Source organism: Mus caroli, unplaced genomic scaffold (assembly GCF_978045245.1).
Source record: "Mus caroli unplaced genomic scaffold, Mus_caroli_1 scaffold_39, whole genome shotgun sequence".
Taxonomy (NCBI): Eukaryota; Metazoa; Chordata; class Mammalia; order Rodentia; family Muridae; genus Mus; species Mus caroli.
This window is the reverse complement of record NW_028227294.1, coordinates 1018165-1037072: the sequence shown is the minus strand read 5'-3', so window position 1 is coordinate 1037072 and position 18908 is coordinate 1018165. Positions and strand designations below refer to the sequence as shown.

General features: G+C 36.7%; 1 protein-coding gene and 1 pseudogene across 1 annotated transcript; both read left to right on the top strand.

Annotated features, from left to right (window-relative positions):
* Positions 1-2632: 2632 nt before the first annotated feature.
* LOC146999792 (Y-linked testis-specific protein 1-like) lies at positions 2633-3427 on the top strand (annotated as a pseudogene).
* A 12343-nt stretch (positions 3428-15770) lies between these two features.
* Positions 15771-17672, top strand: LOC146999791 (uncharacterized). The gene is given in 3 exon segments (XM_085834436.1): positions 15771-16875; positions 16877-17425; positions 17427-17672. Coding segments are annotated over 3 exon segments (1692 nt in total). The 5' UTR covers positions 15771-15810; the 3' UTR covers positions 17505-17672.
* Positions 17673-18908: the final 1236 nt, after the last annotated feature.

The following is an 18908-nucleotide window of genomic DNA, read 5'->3' as shown; positions in this document are numbered from 1 at the left end:
GTCTCTCTCTCTCTCTCTCTCTCTCACACACACACACACTCACTCTCTCTCTCATTTTAAGAAATTCATCATGTGGTTGACATCTATATTTCCTCCATAGCTTCTCTATTTCACACATTATAACAATCAACATTGATAATATGGATGTTTAGTGGTCCTTCTTAGATTATTATTGGAACTAAAATCAAACTGGGAAGATAGTACCTCAGATGAAGGCTGCCCCCATCACACTGACATGTGGCCACATCTATAAGGAATGATCCTTTGTTGATGGCTGAGCTGGAAGAGTCTAACTAATTAGTTAGTGTCATCCACTATGAAGAGGATGTACAGTGTGGTGGGGACAGTGGAGGAGACTGAAAAAGATTTTTTGAAGAACTGAAGATCTATGTGGCATGAACAATTAAAGTGCCCTCTAATTTGTAAGTAAATTCCATACTTACCTGTGTCCAGTATTCTGTCAACCCATATTTCAAAAGTAAAATTACATTATCTATTTCATCCTGTTTTACTGCATTCAATCTATGAAATTCCTTGTAAACAGAAATGGTGGTAAATTTTAAAGAACTTTAAAATGTTACTGTTAGATATCATGTTGTTTTGTTTATCTCAAATTTGTAAGCAGGCCCAAGGACTATGATTTCCTTGCACTTTGCAAAGAATCCATAATTCATGATTGCCATTGGCTTCAATACAAGGTATTCAATCCTGTCAAATTCCAGCTTTCTTTGAATAAAAAATTTTCTTCCTCTAACTGTGGGTTTTGATAAAATGAATAGTGTGCTATCTAGTGTGTTGCCTCAAGAGTCTGGCAACATTTCTGATTCCAAGAACAGCTTAAAGATAACCAAAGGGGAAGATTGTTACAGGGAAAATAACCACCAAGAATGCTGGTGTGTCAGACACTGAAGACTTTCACAGAAGGAAAATAGAAACAACCCCCCTAAAAAAACACGAATAAACAAACAAACAAACAAACAAATACACAATAAAAATGATACAAGAGTGAATCTACTTGGGCAGAATGTGAATCAGGTAATCAGGCCATTTTTGTGGGGATTTATTTTGGATTTCTAGGAGGCCATATGAAAATGTAAATTCTAGATGCTCAATGTTTCTGAGTGTAACTCCAGATGGAACCAGCCTGATAGAGGTTGTATGATGTAAGCTGAGATAGGGTGATGTCACAGAGCACTGGTCAGAGTTTGCACATCTATTCCACTTGGAGACACTAGAATTCCTTGAAGCTGGGTTCAATATCTTCACAGTGGTGTGTGAATGCCAGGTCAACTCCTGACCCATAAAGTTGTTCCAGAGGCTTTTGGTGCCTGGCCTGGTTCAGAAGACAGAATCTTGAAAACTAGGACATTTGTTTGGGGTATGTATATTTATGGAGTATCTTGGACTCTCATGGCTCCTTAAGGATATATGTTTCCCCTCCTATAGTGAGTAACTGTACATTCTAATTTCTCCCATGTTTTGGATCTAGGAGGGTGGATGGTTTAGGTTATTTGATCTCCTGAGTTTATTAACCTTGCTAACAATATCTCCTTCAGAATTCCACTAATATGCCAAAACTCCCCTTTGTCCATGTGCATTTTAGAAGTTATTACTTCTAAATGGCTGATATGGCATGGACTTGTTGAGATCTTGTTGAAGTCGGAGATGCAATGGCTTCAATAATATGCCTGGGACTGGGTCTGGAGACACAATACAGAAGGCCAGTTGTGTGCTCTGTCCCTAGGTAGATATTTGTGAAAGTAGCCACCTAGCTCAGAACATGCAAATACAAGAGAGGTATGGTGACAACTCTGGCTCATTTTTTAATTCTATTCTGCTTCATCCTTGAGGGCAACAGACATACCAACTTCCACACTGACCTACCCACTTAAGGAAAGTTTCCTCAGCAGAGGAAAATTAGCTCAGGGCTGAAGAAATTTTTATCTGAGTATGTTATTCTGAGCTCTAGAGAATTACTTATTAATTTCCCTATGTTCATTTCCTGGAATCCCTTGTTCGTTGGTTTATTGGTTTGTTTAATTTTATTTTGAGTTTCTCTGTGTGTAGCTATGGCTGTCAGACCAGGCTAGCCTTGATGTCACAAAGGTCAGCCTCCCACTGCCCCTTGAAATCTGGGATTAAAGACTTAGGTCATGACCATCTCCTATTAAATTTTCTTTTTATTCGTTTGTTTTCTTTGTTCATTTTTTCTTATTTTGTTCTTTGTTTTGTTTGTTTGTTTTTTTTTTGTTTTGTTTTGTTGTTTTTGTTCTTTTTGAAACAGGAATACTCTGTATATCACTGGCTGCCCTGGATCTAACTTTGTAGACCAGGTTGGCCTCTAACTCAGAAAAATGCCAGACCCTGCCTCCTGAGTGCTGGGAATAAATGCATGCACCATAATGGCTGGCTTATGAACTTCTTATTTTGATAAAATTGACATTAGAAGTACACACCTGACTAGCATAGCCTTCTTCACCTACCCAGAAGTTCTCTTAAAGAAGAGCATTGGTCCAGCATTCTCTCACACCCCACACCCATTACCCTTTAAGATGTCATATTTATGACAGAGGCAACAGCATTGTTTCTGTTTTAAACAGGCAAGATCTTCAAACCCAGATAATGGCCAAGTATGATGATTGAACAAAGAATGATAGTCACAAGACAGTGGACCAGGGTTGCTGTGGCCTACTACACCAGTTCTACAACTATTTAGAAGACAATACCTCTGAAGAGGCTGAGCAGGACATCCCTCAAAAAGAAGAGGAGGAGGATGCCTTCATCCCAGGCCCTGAGAATTATTGTCGGCTGCAGAATTTCTCACAGTTGGAATGAAGGTAATGAACCTGTCAGCCATTGGAAGACCATAGTTCTAGATCAACTTCCAACAAACTCTTCTCTTTATTTGCTGAAGTATGACGGTATTGACAGCGTCTATGGACAGGAGCTCCACAGTGAAGAGAGGATTTCAAATCTTAAGGTTTTGCCTCACAATGCAGTATTTCCTCAGATAAGGGATGCCCACCTCGCCAGAAGCCTGGTTGGCAGAGCGATGCAACACAAATTTGAGGGAAAGCATGGCTCTGAGGAAAACTGGAATGGGATGGTGCTAGCCCAGGTGCCAGTCATGAAGGACTGGTTTTACATTAGCTACAAGAAGGATCCGGTCCTCTACATATATCAGCTCCTTAATGACTACGATGAAGGTAACCTTGACATCATTCTAGAGACTCCTCATTCTGAGTTGACATCACATGATAACAGTGACTTCTTAATAGGAAACTGGGTGCAATACACCAGAGAGGATGGTTCCAAAAATCTTGGAAAGTTTGTTTACCAAATTCTTGCCAATCCTTCTGTGTACTTTATCAAGTTTCATGGTGATCTCCAGATCTATGTCTATAATCTGGTGTCAAAGACTCCTTAAGGTGAAAAAATCACAAAAGTACAGGCCCATAAACTTGTAGAATAGGAAAAAAATGTTTGTTTTCCTGTGTTGTCTACTTAAGTGTCTTTGACAAACCCAGTATGATTGCCAATAAAATTTGTTTTGCTCTAAAATTTAAAACGTGTGATATGACATGCTGTGAGTGAAGACTTTGGTGGAAGAGATGGGCTATGGTGGAAGAACCCTACATATATCTGATATCACACATGGTAAAATTAATAGGACTTAGTATCTCTGCTCTGTATGGAGGACTGGAATTGGAGATGGGATGTGGTGGAGCAGGGATCACAGCAAAAGAAAGATGTTTATTAAGTAGGGGTGAAGGATATAACATCAGTAGAATCTCTGGTATGATGTCTGAGGAAGAACAAAGTTGGTGAAAGAGTGACACATAAAACGAATTTGGCCTTGGAATATAAGGAGTAACCCATAAAAATGATCCAAACAGATTCAGCAATTAGAGAGTATCAGGTTTCATTTGAATAATGAAGTCTAGTGAAACTTGTCTCTCTTTTTAATATTTTTATCTTTTCTTATATGTGTGAGGGTAGGACATGTGCTTGTGATTGCAGGTGACCACAGAGATATGAGTTGTTGGGTCCCCTGGAGCTGCCATTAATGGTGATTTTGAGCCTTGGATATAAATTCAAGAAACCAAATCTAGTCTTCTGGATTTAGAGTCATATCTCTAATCCCATAAAGATATCTATGTTAAGAAATACATTATTTACATGCAGAAAAGAAACCACGATGAAGGTAAGAAAGATCAAATTGATAGTGACCTTTAAAAAGAACAATGGACACACAAAGGAGGAGAGGACACTGAGGGATAAATAAATTCAAAGAAGGAATTCTCACAAAATGAAGCAGGAGACTCACGAAGAATAGAAAGTTCATTTACATAGTCAAACTTGTGCCATATTCACATTGGCTTCTTTTGTTTCTTAACAAATAGCCAGCCAGTCATTACAGAAGGATGTGGTGTGTTTGTGTGTGTGTGTGTGTGTGTGTGTGTGTGTGTGTGTGTGTTTCTTAGAGTACATTTTACCAGAATAAATAGTGAATCCAAATCTAAGAGTAAATATATATGAGTCTCCCTAAAACATCATAAACACCATGATTTTTTTATGATCAGTTCAAATAAGTAATTCAGAAAATAAAATGAGTATGCTGTTAGGTAAGTTCAGGTGTTGAATAGATCCTGTGTTCCTTCCCTGAGCACTCTTTGCCTCTGATGAATCCTGTGATCTTTTGGATATCTGTGATGAATGACCCAGATGACCATCAAAATCTCCCACACTGGTCTGTTCCACCTGGCTCTCCACCAAACTTATGACTATCTACATATCTGTGTGCTACTTCAACCTGTCTATGCCCTTGAAATTCCAGTCTTTTACTTGTCTGTGACCTCCTTCTCAGAAAACATAGAAGGTGTATCGAATGCATTTGTGCTGACATCTTTCCTATGCTGTTTGTCATGGGTTTCAAATGCTTTGAGGTTGCCCACTTGGTAGGTCAGTTCTCCTGAGGAGCCCCTGAGCTTCATGGGTGTCTGCCTTGGCCAAATCTGCACTCTAAGAGTGTCTCTTTGAGGGAGGCTTATCATGTACTCATTCATTGCTGTTTTTCTCTCTTGAATAAGTTTATATGCTGCATGACTTGAAAATACTCTCTATTGTTGATTAATTTTGATATCTGGGAGAGTTTCTGTACTAGCTGGTTGTCTTAGTTAGGGTTTCATTCATTTGAAAAGCCACCATGACCAAGGCCTCTCATAAGGGACAACATTTCATGAGGGCTTTTCAACATTTCATTACATGTTCAGAGGTTCAATCCACCATCATCAAGGCAGGAAACAGGGTTGTGTCTTGTCAGGCATCGTGGTGGAGTGTAATCTGAGAGTTATGCATCTTGATCCAATTGCAGCCAGGAGAAAAGATTTGTTTTGCATGCAGGGAGGAGGAGAGTCTCTTCCACACTGGACAGAGCTTTAAAGACCCAGAATGATATGCTTCCTCCATCAAGGACACACCTACTCCATCAAGTCCACACCTCCTCATAGGCCAACTACATTCAGACTGCCAAACTGGTTTCATAGCAACTTGACAAGGTCTAAATTCTTTAAAGAGGAGGAGCCTCAGTTGAGAAAATGCCTCCATATGATCTAACTCCCAAGCATTTACTTAATTGGTGGGAGACTGCCCAGTCCATTGTGCATGGTGAAATCCTTGTATTGGTAGTCCTGTGCTCTTTACGAAAGCAAGATTTCAGGAGCAAGTCAATAAGCATCACCACTCCATAGCCTATGCATGAGCTCCTGGCTCCATGATTCTGTGTTCTTTCAGGTTCTGTCCCAACTTCTTTGGTGATAAACAGCAATGTGGAAGTATGATGTATCCTTACAACAATAGAAACAGTAAGTGGGACAGATTCTTACAGATGCAAAATGTCCAATAGTATCACTGTCACTTATCCTATAACCACACACAATAATGTATAGACGTTTCATTTTAATTTAAAGGGCAGATGTACTCATGTACCTATATGACAGGTAATTGTTCTAGTTTGCTTCTTTCTCACCATAAAGAATACTACAATCAATAATAACTTGGGAATAAAAGAGTTAGTTGCTTACAGGTTACAGACTATCTCCTAGGAAGCCAAAAATAGGAACTTGAAGTGATAACAGGAAACACTGTTTATTGGCTTGACCCTGTTTTAGTCACTGTTCTATTGCTGTGAAGTAACACCATGTTTAAGACTATTATTAGAAAATAAAGCATTTATTTGGACGATGGGATACAGCGTCAGAACTTTGGTCAATCATCATGGCAGGGAGCACAGAACTTAAGCAATAGAGAACTATTGATTCTTAGGCAGCCTGAGAGAAAGAGAGAGAGAGAGAGAGAGAGAGAGAGACAGAGACAGAGACAGAGACAGAGACAGAGACAGAGACAGAGACAGAGACAGAGACAGAGACAGAGACAGAGACAGAGACAGAGACAGACAGAGACCGAGAGAGGCAGATAGTGGCAGAGAGAGACAGAGAGACAGAGTGATTGAGAGACAGAGAGATTGAGAGACAGAGAAAGACAGAGAGAAAGACAGAGATAGACAGAGAGACAGAGAGACACAGAGAGACACAGAGAGACAGAGAGACAGAGACTTAGACAGAGAGACAGAGACAGATACAGAGACAGGGACAGAGAGATTATGCCATTATATGGGTTCTTTAAATACAAAAGACCTCTGATTTTCCAAAAGAGCCATTTTCACAATCTTAATCTGCTAATCTAAGAAGAAACAAAAGGAAGCAAAAAAATATTCCACCAGAGAGAAACTAAACCTGATAAACAGCTTTTATCATAAATGGGTGTTGGATTTTGTCAAATGCTTTCTCAGCATCTAACGAGATGATCATGTGGTTTAGGTATGTTTTTTAAAAAGCCTTAAACAACCTAAAATAATAATAAAAAATCTGTAGAACCCTAAAAAGACACGAAAAAATCTTAAGTCTAAAAAACCAGAAATGTTGATGTGAATAATTCCAGTACTTTGCAGCTAGAGGTACAACCCCTAAAAATTGCCCTAAAATTCAACAAAACCTCAAGAACCCTAAAAAGACCCCAAAAATTATAAAACCATTTTGTGAAACAATGTGCTATAGTATTTGAAGACTCATAAAGTGATGATCGAGGTCATAAAATGTACCCCTTTGACCCAATGGGCTCTCATAAAAATAAAATAAAAATAAAAAAATAAAAATCCCTTCTGTTCAGGAACTCATGGGATATTTTTTATTTAAATATGACAAGCAGGTGCAGGGGGAGTCCCAGGGCCCTGAAGTCACTGATGAAGCCTCTGATGGAGGCCAGAGAGGCGAGGTCCAGGGGCAAGAAGTGAGCTGCAGGGGGCGGGGCCATGGGGCCAAGGCTTTTCAGTCACTCAGGCCCAGGGCAGGAAATGCATGTCATGGAAGGGGCCTGTGACGTCAGCCTCCTTCAGTCTTTCTCCAATTCAACCAATGATGCTGTCCACTAGTTTTTATATCCTGACTATTCTATTATTTTGTTGAATTTATACATCTGATCTAAGAGCTTTCTAGAAGGTCTCTAGGGGTTTTTCGTGTCAGGTTATGCTATTTATTACTAAAATTATGTGACTTCAAATTTCTCTATTTGAATCACTTTTATTATTTTTTTTTTGCCTTGCTCTCTAGGCAAGATTCATAATAAATTCCTTTAAAAAATAAACTACAATTCTATTCAACATAGGTGTTTCTCAGCCATCCGGTGTTCCTCAGGTGAGAATTCTTTGTTTAGTTCTGAGCCCCATTTTTTAATGGGGTCCTTTGATTTTCTGGAGTCCACCCTCTTGAGTTCTTTATATATATTGGATAATAGTCCCCTATCTGATTTAAGATAGGTAAAGATCCTTTCCCAATCTGTTGGTGATCTTTATGTCTTATTGACAGTGTCTTTTGCCTTGCAGAAACTTTTCAGTTTCATGAGGTCCCATTTGTCAATCCTCGATCTTACAGCACATGCCATTGCTGTTCTATTCACTTTATTAAATACTATTGGAAAGAGTACATGACCTTGTTTCTTGATTTTAGTTGTTTGAGTTTTTAGAGACTGGGTTTCTCTGGCTGATCAAGAACTCCCTCTGTAGACCAAGCTCAAAAATCCTTCTAACTGTTTCTCCCAGTTGCTGGGATTTAAGTCATGGGCCACCACTGCTACAAACACACACACACACACACACACACAAACACACACACACACACACACACTCACACACACACTAAATATATATAAACAAAAAAAAAACAAAAAATACTAGAAGCTTGAAAGGAAATAACAAACAAATTTTAAAAACACGCTACTAAAAACACTACAATCCCTGAAAAAGTAAAAGAAAAAAAAAGAAAAAGAAAAGAAAAAAAACTAAAATTAATAAAAAAAATTAACAATATCAAAAATGTCATTAAAATTCTTTTCTTTTTTTTTCTGTTTGTTTGGGGTTTATTGTTGTTGTTGTTGTTGTTGTTGTTGTTGTTGTTTCATTTTTTATTTGTTTGGGTTGTTGTTGTTATTTGTTTTTTTGTTTTGTGATTAAAGGCTAGCACTACCTTGCCTGGCCTTTTTTTTTTTTTTTTTTTTGAGTGTTTGAGTTTTTTTTAGACTGTAATTCTCTTTTTGTCTCTGGATGTCCTGGAACTCACTCTGTAGAGCTGGCTGGCCTTAAACTCAGAAATCACCTACCTGTTCATCCTAAGTGCTGGGTTTAAAGACATGGGCCATCATTGCCTGGGAATCCTAAAATTATGAAACACCAAAATTAAAACCCTAATTTTTAAAATGATTATTTAAGAACATACACACACAAATAAATTTAAAAATTAAAAACCTCAGAACAATATTAAAATAATAATTAAAAAAAATAAAGACTTGGACCTAAATAAAACCCTAAAACTCTAAAAAGCACACTAGGATTCTGTAAAAAACTAGAAAAAGCACGAAAAAGACACTGGTAGTCTGAAAAAAATAAATAGAACACATATAAAAATCCCTACAAAGCATTAAAAAAATAAACGCTAAAATTAAAAGAAAAAAATTGCCAAGGAAGCCAAAATTGTCCCTAAAACTCTATACATTCTTTATTTTATTCATTCTTCCTTCCTTCCTTCCTCTCTCTCTCTCTCCCTCCCTCCCTCCCTCCCTCCCTCCCTCCCTCCCTCCCTCCCTCCCTCCCTCCCTCCCTCCCTCCCTCTCTCTCTCTCTCTCTCTCTCTCTCTCTCTCTCTCTCTCTCTCTCTCTCTCACTTTCTCACTTTGTTTCTTTTTTCTTTTTTCTTTTTTCAATTTTGGGAGACTGGGTATGATCATCCCAAGTGCTAGGTTTGAAGGCATGGAACTCCATTGCCTGGCAACCCTAAAACTATAAAATACCAAAGTTAAAACCCTAATTTTTTAAATAAATATTCAAGAACCCATACACACACACACAAATAAATTAAAAAATTAAAAACGATGAAAAACATTAAAATAATAATAATTAAAAAAAAATCTAAACCTAAATAAAACCCCACAACTCTAAAGCACACTATAATTCTTTAAAAAAAAAAAGAAAAAATAGGAAAAGGACACTGGAAGTCTGAAAAATGGAAAAAAAATAAACAAACAAACAAAACAACATAACAAAAAACAAAAAAACAAAAACAACAACAACAAAAAAACAGAACATATATAAAACCCTACAAACCATTACAGAAAACACTAAAATTCTAAAAATAAAATAAAATAAAATAAAAATAAATAAAAAATACAAAAAAAGTAAAAAAAAGTCCTTAAAACACTTTACATTTTTTATTTTATTCCTTCCTTCTTCCTTCTTTTTTTCTTCCTTCCTTCCTTCCTTCCTTCCTCCCTTCCTTCCTTCCTTCCTTCCTTCTTTGTTTTGTTTTGTTTTGTTTTGTTTTGTTTTGTTTTGTTTTGGAGACTATGGTTCTCTGTGCATCTCTGGCTGTCCTGGATCTCACTCTGTAGACAATGTTGGCCTTGAACTCAAAAATCCCCTACAACTTTTTCACAAGTGCTATGTTAAAGGCATGGGCCACCATTGCCTGGCAACCCTAAAACTTTGAAACAGCAAAATTAAAACCCTCATATAAAAATAAAATTCCAGAAGAAGAGCAACAAAAAGAAAAAACTAAGAAGAACATTAAAATACAACAACAACAACAAAAAAAAAAAACCTGAAGCCAAAAATAAAACCTCAAAAACGGGAAACGAACTAAAATCCTAACAAACAAACAAACAAACAAACAAACAAACAAACAAACAAACAAAACCTAAAAATACATTAGAAGCCGAAAAACAAAACAAAACAAAACATAACAAAACAAAAAACAAAAAAAAAAAAAGAAAAAGAAAAACTCTAAAAGTCTCTTATAAAAATTCTACACACCATGAAAACAACAAAAACCCTATAATTAAAAAAAAACAAAACAAAACAAAAAACCAAAAATGGCCCTGAAGTTCATTTATTTTCTTTCCTTTTTTCTTTCTCTTTCTTTCTTTCTTTCTTTCTTCTTTCTTTTTTCTTTCTTTCTTTCATTCTTTCTTTTTTCTGTCTTTCTGTCTTTCTGTCTTTCTGTCTTTCTGTCTTTCTGTCTTTCTGTCTTTCTTTCTTTCTTTCTTTCTTTCTTTCTTTCTTTCTTTTTTTCTTTCTTTCTCCCTTCCTTTCTTTCTTTCTCCCTTCCTTCCTTCCTTCCTTCCTTCCTTCCTTCCTTCCTTCCTTCCTTTCTTTCTTTCTTTCTTTCTTTCTTTCTTTCTTTCTTTCTTTCTTTCTTTCTTTCCTTCTTTCAGGGATTAAAGGCATGCACCACCATACCTGGCTTCCTTTTTTGAGTTTTTGAAGATTGTGCTTCTCTTTGTATCTGTGGCTGTCCTGGGATTCACCCTGTAGACCAGGATGGCCTTGAACTCAAAAACCACATACCTGTTCATCCCAATTGCTGGGTTTAAGGGCAGGGGCCACCATGGCCTAGCAAACCTAAAAATATAAAACAACAAAATTAAAACCCTAAAATTTTAAATAAATATTCAAGAACAAACACACACACATACACACATACACCCAAAAAACAAAAACAAAAATGAAAACAAAAACAAATCATTAAAATACTAAAAAAGAAACCAAAAAACTAAAACAAAACAAAACAAAAAACACACACACACAAAAAAATCAAAAAACAAAAAAACACCCAAACCCTGGAGCCTAAATAAAATGCCAATAGCCTAAAACACACTAAAATACTAAACGAATAAAGAAAAAAACAAAAAAATGAGAAAAAAAAAACACTAAAAACACACTGGAAGACTGAAAAAAAAAAAAAACCCTGTTATAAAAACCCTACAAACCCTAAAAAACAAAAATAAAAAAACTCAAATTATATATATATATATATATATACAAGAAGCCAAAACGGTCCCTAAAATTCTTTCCATTCTCTCTTTATTTTTTCTTTCCTTCATTTCTTCCTCCCTCCCTCCCTCCCTCCCTCCCTCCCTCCCTCCCTCCCTCCCTCCCTCCCTCCCTCCCTCCTTTCTTTCTTTCTTTCTTTCTTTCTTTCTTTCTTTCTTTCTTTCTTTCTTTCTTTCTGTCTTTTTTTGAGGTTTTGGAGACTGTGGTTCTCTTTCTATCTCTGACTGTCCTGGAGCTCACTCTGAAGCCAAGGCTGGCCTTGAAATAAAAATTTCACCTACCTCTTTCTCTCAATTGGTGGGTTAAATGCATGGGCCACCATTGCTTGGTAAGTCTAAAACTATGAAATGCCAAAATTAAAATCATCAAATATAAATAAATATTCAAGAACAACAATAACAACAACTAAGAAGAACGTTGAAATATTAAAAGAAATAAATTCCCAGAATACTAAATGAAACCCAATACCCTGAAATACATTAAAAAATCCTTTAATAAAAACAGCAAGAAAAAAAAACCCTAAAAATACATTAGAAAGGAAAAAAAAACTGTAAAACACTCTTCTAAAACCCTACAAACCATAAAACAAAACAAAACAAAACCCTAAAATTCAAAAAAAAAAAAACAAAAAAAACCAAAGATGCCAAAAATGGCCCTAAAGTTTGATTCTTTCTTTCTTTTACACTATCTTTCTCTCTTTCTTCCTTCCTTTCTTTCTTTTTTTTTTTATGATTTATTTATTTATTATATGTAAGTACACTGTAGCTGTCTTCAGACACTCCAGAAGAGGGCACCAGATCTCGGTACAGATGGTTGTGAGCCACCATGTGGTTGCTGGGATTTGAACTCTGGACCTTCGGAAGAGCAGTCAGGTGCTCTTACCCACTGAACCATCTCACCAGCCCCCCTTCCTTTCTTTCATTCTTCCTTCCTTCCTTTCTTTCTTTCTTTCTTTCTTTCTTTCTTTCTTTCTTTCTTTCTTTCTTTCTTTCTTTTTCTTTCTATCATTTCTCCCTTTCTCTCTTTCTTTTTTTTTCAAAACCAGTAAAATGAATAAATAAATAAATAAAATTTAAAATAGAATGCTGAAAAAAAAAACCCTAAAATTCGAAAAAAAAAAAAAAAGAAAAGAAAAGAAAAGAAAAAAAATACACAAGTATTCAAAAATATCCCTAAAATTGATCAGTTTCCGGAAGCATGGTAGAATGCTGGCAGATGTTAGAGTAGTAGTTAAGAACTACATTCTCATCCATAGGCAGAGAAAGTGACACTGAGCTTGGTGTGGGCTTTTGACTCTTCAAAGGCTACACTCAATAGGACACTTCTTCAAACAAAGCCATGTCTCCTAATCTTCTCAAATATAATAACAATCCGTGGTCACTAAAAATACAAAAATATATACATATGGGGTTCACACCATTTTTTTTATTAGACCAGCTGCTACCAGATAGTGAGATAGATGGTAAGAATGAAATGGGTATTAGATGTAAGGTAACATGATGTATAGAAAATTATTGTAGGTTCTCAAGAAAAAAATCTAAGGGACTACTACAATGTTAAGCAAGCTGAAAAATTTAGAGTAAGACAGGGTCCCAAATATAATAAAAGTATGATATAGCAAACTTTTGCTAAAGGATTAAGTTTTCCTTGTGAAATAACTTATTTTCCTTACACTTCAATTTTATTGACAATATTATTCATTCTTAAAGAAACTGTTTTCATTATTGTTTTCTTGGTGCCATGTATGGAAATAGTCTATTGATTCAAAGAGATGATAATTCCTACAGTATAAAACACCCACATTTCATGAGAAATTTAACTGATATAAGTACAGACATCACAGGGCCTAGATAAATATACTAAAGACCTATTGTGATGGCTACTCTTGGTTGTCAACCTCTGGAGTGAACTACAATCAAGAAATTTAGAACAAACCTGTGGGATTTCTTGGGAGGGAGGGACTTGGTTTGAACCATTGAGTCAAGAAGAAACATGCTATTAATCTGGATCTTGAGGCTGGAATACACTCCTCTGCTGGAGCCTACAAAAGGACATGGAAAAAGAAAGCTTCTTATTCTTGCTTTCTTGCTCTTGCTTTGCTAGCAAGTGCATTCCTTCCCTGTCATTTCATCAACCCACTCCAGTATATGTGTGTGTGTGTGCTTGAACGTGTGTTTGTACGTGTGCTCGTGTGACTGTGTGTGTATTAGGTTGTGTGTGAAGCTGTGTGTATGTGTTTGCCTATGAGTGTATGTGTGTGCATGTAACGGTATGTAAACAGAAAGAGAAGATCTTTTTCCCTAGAGAACCTTTACTAACCCACCTATAGAAATATTTTGTTAATTACAAAAGCCTCTTCTTACAGGAATGGTGGCTTTGACAGCTAAGAGAGTTCTCAAGCGGAATTTTCATATGTGAAATTTGTCCATGTTAAGAAAAGTGATAGAAAACTGTTTTACCTGGCTTCCAGTGACATCTTCTATGGATGGTCATAACACTTTGATTCAAAGGGAAAAATGATGGTGGAATAGTGAATATTTAAAAAAAAATTGCTGTTTCTTGGCAAGTAAAATCCGTAGAAAATTGATCATATTCATCAGCATATTATGAAGCTATATTTTTTATGTTTACTTATTTTTATTGGATATTTTATTTATTTACACTTCAAATGTTATCTCCTTTCCTGGTTTCCCGCCTCTCAGAAACTCTGTATCCCATCCTCTCTCCCCCTGCTCAAAAGAGGGTGTTCCTCTACTCACCCACCCACACCCACTTCCCTGATCTCAACTTTCCTCCACTGGGGCATCTATCATGCCATGAAGCTGTATTTTATATCTTCACATTCAACATTTTCCAACTTTGAACTGGTCCCATCCATTGAATCAAGGAGGCAAGCATAAAGACCATTATGTGGTAAGTTGCAACTGTCGAGTCCTGAAGGTATTTATAGAATGTAGCTTAATTTCTGGTATTTAAATTATTCTTAATATTTAAGCCTTCAATTTGGAGAGGGATAGTTGGCCATGATTCTTAACATAGTAATGATGCCATAAACATTAATATTCCTCTAGAATAGTTCTATACATGAACTTTGGGAAAAAATATGGAGACATAAAATCTCCCTTTTCATAGGAATAATATTAGAAGGAGGAAATAATAGACAAACAAGAACATTATATCTAATGGGTAGTTACAAGCACAGAAATTGCCCAAAGAAAAGAAAAAACAAATCTAAAATTTGATCTGTGTGTTTTAAATATTGGGAAAAAAATCTCAATATTAAATGCTTTCTCGATAGAAAAGAAAAATGGGGAGTATATATTTAACTGTCCACATAAAAGAAAGAAAGAAACAAACAAACAAACAAGCAAATAAACAAAAATGGTTGACAGAAAAAAGTCCTCTGTGTGTGTGTGTGTGTGTGTGTGTGTGTGTGTGTGTGTGTGTGTGTGTGAATGTTTTCATATATGGAATAAAGAAAAAACCAAAATGGTAAGTGATATTGTAAAATATGAAAACAAAATTTACTACATTCACACAATGGATAAAGAAGAAAATATTATTGTATATTACAGCATCTGGAAAACAGTATTATGAGAAATAAAAGAGAAAACCAACATATTATACCATTAACTGCGTCATCCAGAAATGAGGAGTGACTGCTTAAATGGTTTACAGAACTTAGAAGATGATGGCACATTACCTAAATATTATCACTACGATGTAAATGCATTTTACATTAAAAGGGTAAATGTTATAAATAAATCTAAGTGAAGCTTTTATTTTAAAATGTTCCTTTAGAGTCCTTTGGTAAAATATACAAACCCATAGACATTCTGTTTTTCCTGTAGGATGTCTCAACTTTGTATTACTTTCCCATTTCAGTCTTATTTCAAATAGTGAAGATTAATATGAAGCACATCTAAAGTATGAAGGAAGAGTTTTTTGAACATTCAAAGAAATGTCCAGGATAAATAAATTGTTTTTAACAAAATTCAAAGAGATGTAACATGAAAAGACAGAATCAACAACGAAAAGGCTTCCTTTTCTACCATACTATTCCTTTTGGGGGGTGTTATGAACACAAAAAGAAAGTCTATAGGCAGGCCTGCTTTTTACATTGCAAGCATCAACACCTTTTAGGGACAAATCAGACACTATCCTGGCCCCCCGCACCCTTTCCCACCCCCACCCCACCCCCAGTTTAGGATGAGAGGCAGCTCCTGCCTTGTCTGTAGTTATAATGCTTGTTTCTATTTCGTCACGGTTGTGCAATAATTTCCCCGACTGCCTGAGGACAGCTATGCCCCCGCCATTTGTGCCTAGGCCAGTGTTTATCCAACAGTCAAATCACCTCCATCCAGCCTATATACCATGAATACTGCCAGTCTCGCTGTGAGAAAGGATAATGAAAGAGAGCAATTTCGGGAAGGGTTCAAAATCGATGCCACCAAGAACGAACATGATGCTAGTAAGATGTTCATCGGGGGACTTTCCCAAGAAATAAGCAAGCAGGTACTTCTGGAATACTTGTCTAAGTTTGGTGAAGTAATAGACTTTATTATAAAAACAGACCCAAATACCGGTCTGTCTAGGGGATTTGGATTCGTGCTTTTCAAAGACAGTGCCACAGTAGAGAAGGTGCTTCGAGTGAAAGACCACAAAGTTGATGGCAAGAAAACAAAATTTAAAAGGGCTAAAGCCCTGGAATCTCAATTCCCCAATAAAAAGATTTTTGTGGGTGGGCTGAACCCGCGGATGTCTGAAGAAAAAATAAGGGCTTACTTTGGCACATTTGGGCAGATAGAGGCTATAGAGCTTCCACTGTGTTCCGACACTCAGGAAAGAAGAGCTTTCGGCTTTATCAAATACAGGGATGAAAACCCCGTTAGAAAGGTCTTAAAAACCAGGTACCATTTCATTGGCTCCAGTCGTTGTGAAGTTAAAATGGCATACCCTAAAGAATATACAGCTAGACAGTTGAGTAAAAGAAAGACTATAGCTAAAGATAGTACAAGAAAATCAGTTCCAGCTGTGGAGTTAGAAAACAATTGGAGAGGAGGAGGCAGCCCAAGCTTCCACACTATAGCTAACCCCGATGCTCAAGAAGCCAACCAAGATGCCCACAGAGCTGACTCATATACTTCTAGAGCAAACTCGGATGTACCTTTGGGAACTGTCCGTGGTTTCAGGGATACCCCCAATGCTTTCCAGTCGAACTCTAATGTTTTTGTGACAAATTCAACTGCTTTCATGGCAAGCAGTAATACTTTGAGGTCAAGCTCAAATACTGTATGGGTAAGCCATTGTGCTCTGGAGGCAAACCCAAATACCTTCTTGGCAAGCCAGTATACTCTTCCAAACACCTTAAGAATAAGCCAATACACTTTGGGAACATACGCAAATTCCTTAGGAGTGAGCCAGTATGCTTTGGCAGCGTTTTTCAAATACTTTCGGGATAAACCAATATGCTTTGGGGGCAAATCAAAATGCTTTCTGGACAAACCAGTATCCTTTCGGAACATACTCAGATGCTTATGGGATAGGCCAATATGCTTCTGGAACAAGTCCAAATGCTTTTGGGGCAGGCCAGTATAGTTTGGGTACCAACTCAGATACCTGCAGGACAAACTGCTATGCTCTTGTGGCAAATCCATACAATATCTGGACAAACCAAAATGTTTTGGCGACAAACCCACATGTTTTCAGGATAAGCCAGTATGTTCTTGGGGCAAACCCAAGTGCCTTTGGGTCAAGTCAGTATTCGGTGGGAGCAACCCAAAACTGTTTTGGACCAAATCTACATAACTTCGGAGCAAATGGAAACTTTTGTGGGGCAGCTGGAAGTGGTGGAAGTACTGGAGGAGTTAATTTTTCTCAAGTATATGGCAATTTCCTGAATGTCTGGAATACACTGCCAGCTTTTCACGGCCCTGATGGTGATCATTTCTCCCTCTACAGTTATGCGGCTTATGATGCAAGATCTGCCTGCACCTAATTACAATGTGCAAATAAGCTTGTCAACACTCCCTGGGAATGGTTACCAGAGAATTTATTCAGCGTTTTGAAGCCTAACTACAAATCCTCTATCCGAGGACCATTCTGTCCAACAATAAAACATTCAGTAACTTATATGAAATGGCCCAACTACTGATTGATTGGACATTGCCACTATTTGCAGCAACTTTTGAAGTATCAATACATTTTCTATCACCTTTAACCATTGGACCTACAATAAAAAGACAAAGGCTTGAAACTAACTTGCTGAAGTTAGTTTGCTGGAAAATAAACATTGAAAACATTTATTTTTGAGTGACTGCTGTTTTGAATTGGGTTATTCTTTTGACCTTTACATGTGTTTTGCTGCAGAGAGGGAAGAGACATTTATTACTGCCCCCTTATCTTGAATTCTGTGTTGCTGTATTTGGGTTAGAGGTACTCATACAGTACATTCAACTAGTTAATTTCAGTGAATAGAAACAAATTGCTTCTGAATACTTTCTGAAAAATATATTTTTATGTTTGTTGCATGTCCCAAATGTACACATTCTCATGATGTGAAACACAATCACTATTGCAAACGACTTTTACTTTTGTGAATTCTATTGTTAGTTAATCCAGGAATTTCCCCTTTACCTTATGACAACACAGTTTGACAAGCTTATAGTTTCCTAATTAGAATTCACAAGTTGTATTCCTTGGTCTTTATTCTGGCTCTGTTTTTACCCTTATTTTGAGACAGAGACTTATTAAGTTACATAGGCTACCCTTTAACAAGGTGACTTTGAACTTGAAATCCTTCTGCCTCAGCATTACTTGGTTTTATTTCTAAATATTCAGTGATTTTTCTCCCTCAGTCTACCTTCTATTTACAGGGATCTATTCTATGTCAGAAATTAAATTCAGGGAAACAATCCCAAGAGGATAGAATTATACCTAATTATTAAGAGAAATTTTACAAAAGATGGCTTGCCCAGCCATCTAAAATGTATCTTGGCCAGGGGCTTACAGGAGGGATAAGTGAAGTGAGTTGGCCTTTGCCAATAATATGCGAGGAGGCATGCAAAGTTGAGAATAAAGACAGCACTCATCTTAGTAACACAGAATTTTCTTGTTTGGTTGGTTGGATATTTAGTTTGATATTGTGTTTGCTTGTTTGATTAAGAGTAGAAACAGGGTGTGTGCATGATTACTAAGGAAAGGGTAGTAAAAAGGGCTAAAACATTCTCAGCAGCAACATAACAAACCATCAATGTGAATTCTATATATTTCAATTTTTCTTTTTTTTTTTTTTTTTTTTTTTTATATTTTTATTACATATTTTCCTCAATTACATTTCCAATACTATCCCAAAAGTCCCCCATAGCGCCCCCCACTTCCCTACCCACCCATTCCCATTCTTTTGGCCCTGGCATTCCCCTATATTGGGGCATATAAAGTTTGCAAGTCCAATGGGCCTCTCTTTCCATTGA